A 4,052-nucleotide genomic window follows, 5' to 3' on the forward strand; every position below is an offset into this window, starting at 1 on the left:
CGGCTTACTGGTTTGATAGAGACTGGGGGACCTTCTGAGACTAGTGCTTACTTCATCTTTTAAGTCTGAAACAGAATCACCCTGTGGCTAAACTTTCAGCCAAATCGATAGACAAGTCTCAAAGGTGTTATTACACCAGGATAGCACACGCCCCTTAAAACAAGTAATCAAATGATATCAAAAGATAAAAGGTAGAAGGCAAGAAGGGATAAAAGGTAGAAGGCAAGAAGGGATAAAAGGTAGAAGGCAAGATGGGATTGGAAAGAAGGATGAATGGAAACTTGAAATTGAACAGGGGTGTGGGGGTTGTGGCAGGGAGGCAGAAAGGCTGCTACATTGTGGGGATTACAATCAATGGCACAAAACAAAATGTGTATGAATTGCTTACTGGGCAACCAATGTGTTATGTAACCTTTCACCTAAATAATAACAAAAAGCTAAAATAAATAATGTATGTATGCATACATATCTACTACTAAGTAAAATTTAGTAAAGTAGAAAAGACTTGACTTTATGTTATTTAAAAATAATTGAAATGAAAGTCAGGGTATGGAAAAATGGTGAACCCCTCCTTTTTTTTAAGTCAGTGGATCTCATTTGGGGGCTGTTCATATAGACCAATTGAGGAACTTTTGAAAAATGGTGTGGCTGCCATATTATCACGTTTGGGGATCTAAATTTCCGCATAGGTAGCTGTGTATGTGTGAGTGTGTGTGCCTCTTGGTTGTTTCAAACAAGAACTCTTTAAAAAAAATCACTCTATAAGACTATGATAAGCCACTGAGATTTTTCAAAGACCCTTTTCTCCCCTTTGATAGTGTGTCAGGCCTGTGAATTTGAATTGGGCATGTGCGAATGGGCATCAGAAGTGTCTGCTGGACAAGTGTCCTGGACTCACACAAAAGCAAGAGATGTTCCTCCACTGGGATTTATACCTCGACAGGACCAAAGTGGTCATGAAGAAGGTAGGAAATAAAGCTCTCTATTGTATCAGCATTTTAGAATAGTACCTTTTAAATGACAGTATCCAGGACAGATAAACCCCTCAAGACCAATAAAGGGGAGTAGCAGTACTAGGAGGATAAAGGGAAGTGGGGGGGAGGTAGGGGGAACTGATCACAATAATTGACGTGGCCCCCCTCCCAGGGGGATGGACAACAGAAAGGTGGGTGAAGGGAGACAGCAGTCAGTGTAAGACATAAAAGAAATTAAGAATAATTTATAAATTATCAAGGGTTCATGGGGGAAGTTTGGGGAGGAAAAAAATGAGGTGCTGATACCAAGGGTTCAAGTAGAAAGAAAATGTTTTGAAAAAGATGATGGCAGCATATGTCCAGATGTGTTTGACACAATAGATATATGTGTGGATGGTGATAAGAGCTGCAAAATGTCCCCACCCCCAGCTAGTCCTGGGGATTTGGGGCTCAGCTCAAGGGGAGTCCCTCTGGGACATGGGGGTACAGTGAAGGGGGTGACCCTTTGCTGGGCATGCCAACACAATAGGGGATGCTGGGCTCCTCTAGGGTTTCCCATATGGGCGCCAATAAATTTCTACCCTTTTGCTTAAAAAAAAAAGTTCTGAAAGTCCCCAATAAAATAAAAATTTTTTAAAAAGTCATCAGAGCTCATGGTGAACATATTGTATGCTTTTGAAGTTTATTATGTCAACAATATAGAAACTGAAAAACAAACAACTTTGCACACAGACTTGATTACCAAGTTGTGTGAAAGAAGGATGATATTTGATCTATTTTAGTTTTGTAAATATTTCTTATTGTCAGGAGACAGTCAAGTTTTGGGAGAAAAAGGAAGGAAAAGGGCTGAAAGGATTTCCCCAGGGTTATGATCTCTGTCGCTGCCGTTTGTCTCCTAACTGTTCCCGCTTATTCTACGATTTTATTTTGTGTTGAAGGTTTACTTTTGCTCCACATTGCTACTTTCGTCTCTTGTTGGTAGAGGGAGAATTATTAGTCTTTTAATTTTCTCCTGCTGAGTGGAAGATTTATTTAAGCTCTTATTTCTTATGGATATTTTAAATTTTTAATCTTCAATAGATATCCATATTAAAATTTTAAACCGAATTGTTTCAGTATTTCTGTTTTTTCAACATAAGAAGAAACTCACTGCAGTTTAGCTGTTATTTTAAAGCTCTGTAGTTTAACTTTATAAAAAAGATTTTTGAGTCAATATTGACCAATAATAATGAATACTTAATCTCCTAATGTTAAAGTAAAAGGAAACTCGACCCCCGCCCCTTACAAGATGACTATGCCCAAAAGTGGGACCATTGCACCCCACCACAGGGTGACCCCAGCTCCGTCACCTGAGAGAAGAGCCCCTCAGTGTGGGTGCTTTGGCCCCACTTTACCCCTAAGATGAGTAGTAGCGGTACACACCGTCTATTGCAGAGCTAATTCTAGCCACGCACTGGGGGCCGACCAAGGACTGGGCAGCCTCACCCACACTCTCCGGCCTTCGCAGCCAGGCCGACCGCACAAGTCCCCAGGAGGGACTAGAGAGGTGGCACATACTGCGAGCCTGGGCCGCCTGGCTGCCGCCTGGTACTTGAATCCTGTCTTGTGTGCAGTGGTCTGGTCTGAGCCAGATGCCCCTGTGGTTCTCCGGGGTTGGGGGTGGAGGGTGGCATGGGTGGGGTCTGCACCGTCTCACTTTGGCCCCGGACGTGGGCATTGCTGGGGGTAGATGGCGCCTTTGGAGGGTAGCAGGGGTGTCTCACCAGCCCCTCTGCACAGTCTCTGAGGATGGGTGTGTGTCTCCCCCACAGGGGATGGCTGCCTGATGGCAGCTTGGTACAGGGAACAAGTTCCCTGCCACCCTTTTTTTGTCACCCATATTTTTATTTATTTCTGGGACAGAGGTGGCCAGGCTGGTGGTGGCACCTCCTCCATGGGGATGGGGGTGCATGGCTGCACCAAAATGAGGAATGGCCTGGCCCAGGACCACCCCCACTGAGCTGGAGCCTCAGTGCCTGGGACCCAGCAGCTCATGTGGGGGGCATGGGGGTGGGGGCAGGCTACCCAATGCCACTTCCAGCCAGTCTTTGCTGGGAACCCCTGCCTCCAGAGGGTTGTTTATATGGAAAGTTGAGGTGGTCGTGCTTTTGGACCATTAACCCAGTGAAAGCCCAGAGCCAGCCTCCAGGGCCTCTGCCAGCAGCCAATCGGAAGCCTGAGATTGAGCCTGTGCACGAGCTGGAGTTGTACCCACTGCCCCTCACTGCTGCTGCACCGCATTTCCCCCCCTTCCACGGGCAGTGCAAACATGGCAAGGTGGCCTGTCTTTCTGTTGACTGTTTGTCAACAACCTAAAGTGACAACTTTAGCAAGGAGAAATTGAATTCCAAAAAATAAGAACCAGCATTTCAAAATGGTGAGGGTTTGGGGGTATCTTAAAGGGGGTGACAAAGAAGGAGGAGTATACTATTTTGTGGGTAGTCATGAACATAAATCAATGACAGGTGGGAAGTTAACAAACTTAGGTTATCACAACATGGTATTTTCTATAACAAGACCTAATAAGGCAAGACATCCCATGGCTTACTATGCTTGGAATGAAAAATGTATTGTCAAAGAGAACATTTCAACATTATCTTAAAGGACAATGCTGCCTGTGATAGGATAATATCTACCCGCATACAAGGAAGCCAAGTAGTTACATGTAATTCAGGCTGAAGCTGAAGTTCACCAGAGTCAAGATATGACCAGAAATATACCTCAGCTAAAGGTAGGGAACATCTTAAGGCCAGATTTGATACATTGAATATTAATGATCTAAGATCTGAGGAGTTGTGGGATGACATCAAGAACATCGTATATGAATAAAGCAAAATGTCATTAAAAAGACAGGGAAGAAAAGAAAGAAGTTGATGTCAAAACACATTTGAAACTTGATCTTGACTGTAGAGTAGCTAAAGTAAATGGAAAGAATGATGAAATAGCTGAACAGAAATCTCAAGGGGCAGCTCAGGAAAAATATAGAGTATTAGAGTGAAGTGTGTAAAGACCTAGAATTAGAAAGTCAAAAAGGAAAAG

The 4,052-nt window shown here is 43.7% G+C and overlaps 1 protein-coding gene across 1 annotated transcript in view; it reads left to right on the forward strand.

The window, feature by feature from the left end:
* MALRD1 (MAM and LDL receptor class A domain containing 1) overlaps nucleotides 1–4,052 on the forward strand; it is an 819,322-nt gene that overhangs the window by 82,152 nt on the left and 733,118 nt on the right. The window contains 1 exon segment of the mRNA XM_013008119.2: nucleotides 778–965. Coding sequence (XP_012863573.1) covers nucleotides 778–965 — 188 coding nt within the window.

Source organism: Echinops telfairi, unplaced genomic scaffold, assembly GCF_000313985.2.
Source record: "Echinops telfairi isolate 266 unplaced genomic scaffold, ASM31398v2 ScPeMD7_7473;HRSCAF=8511, whole genome shotgun sequence".
In the NCBI taxonomy this organism is placed as follows: domain Eukaryota; kingdom Metazoa; phylum Chordata; class Mammalia; order Afrosoricida; family Tenrecidae; genus Echinops; species Echinops telfairi.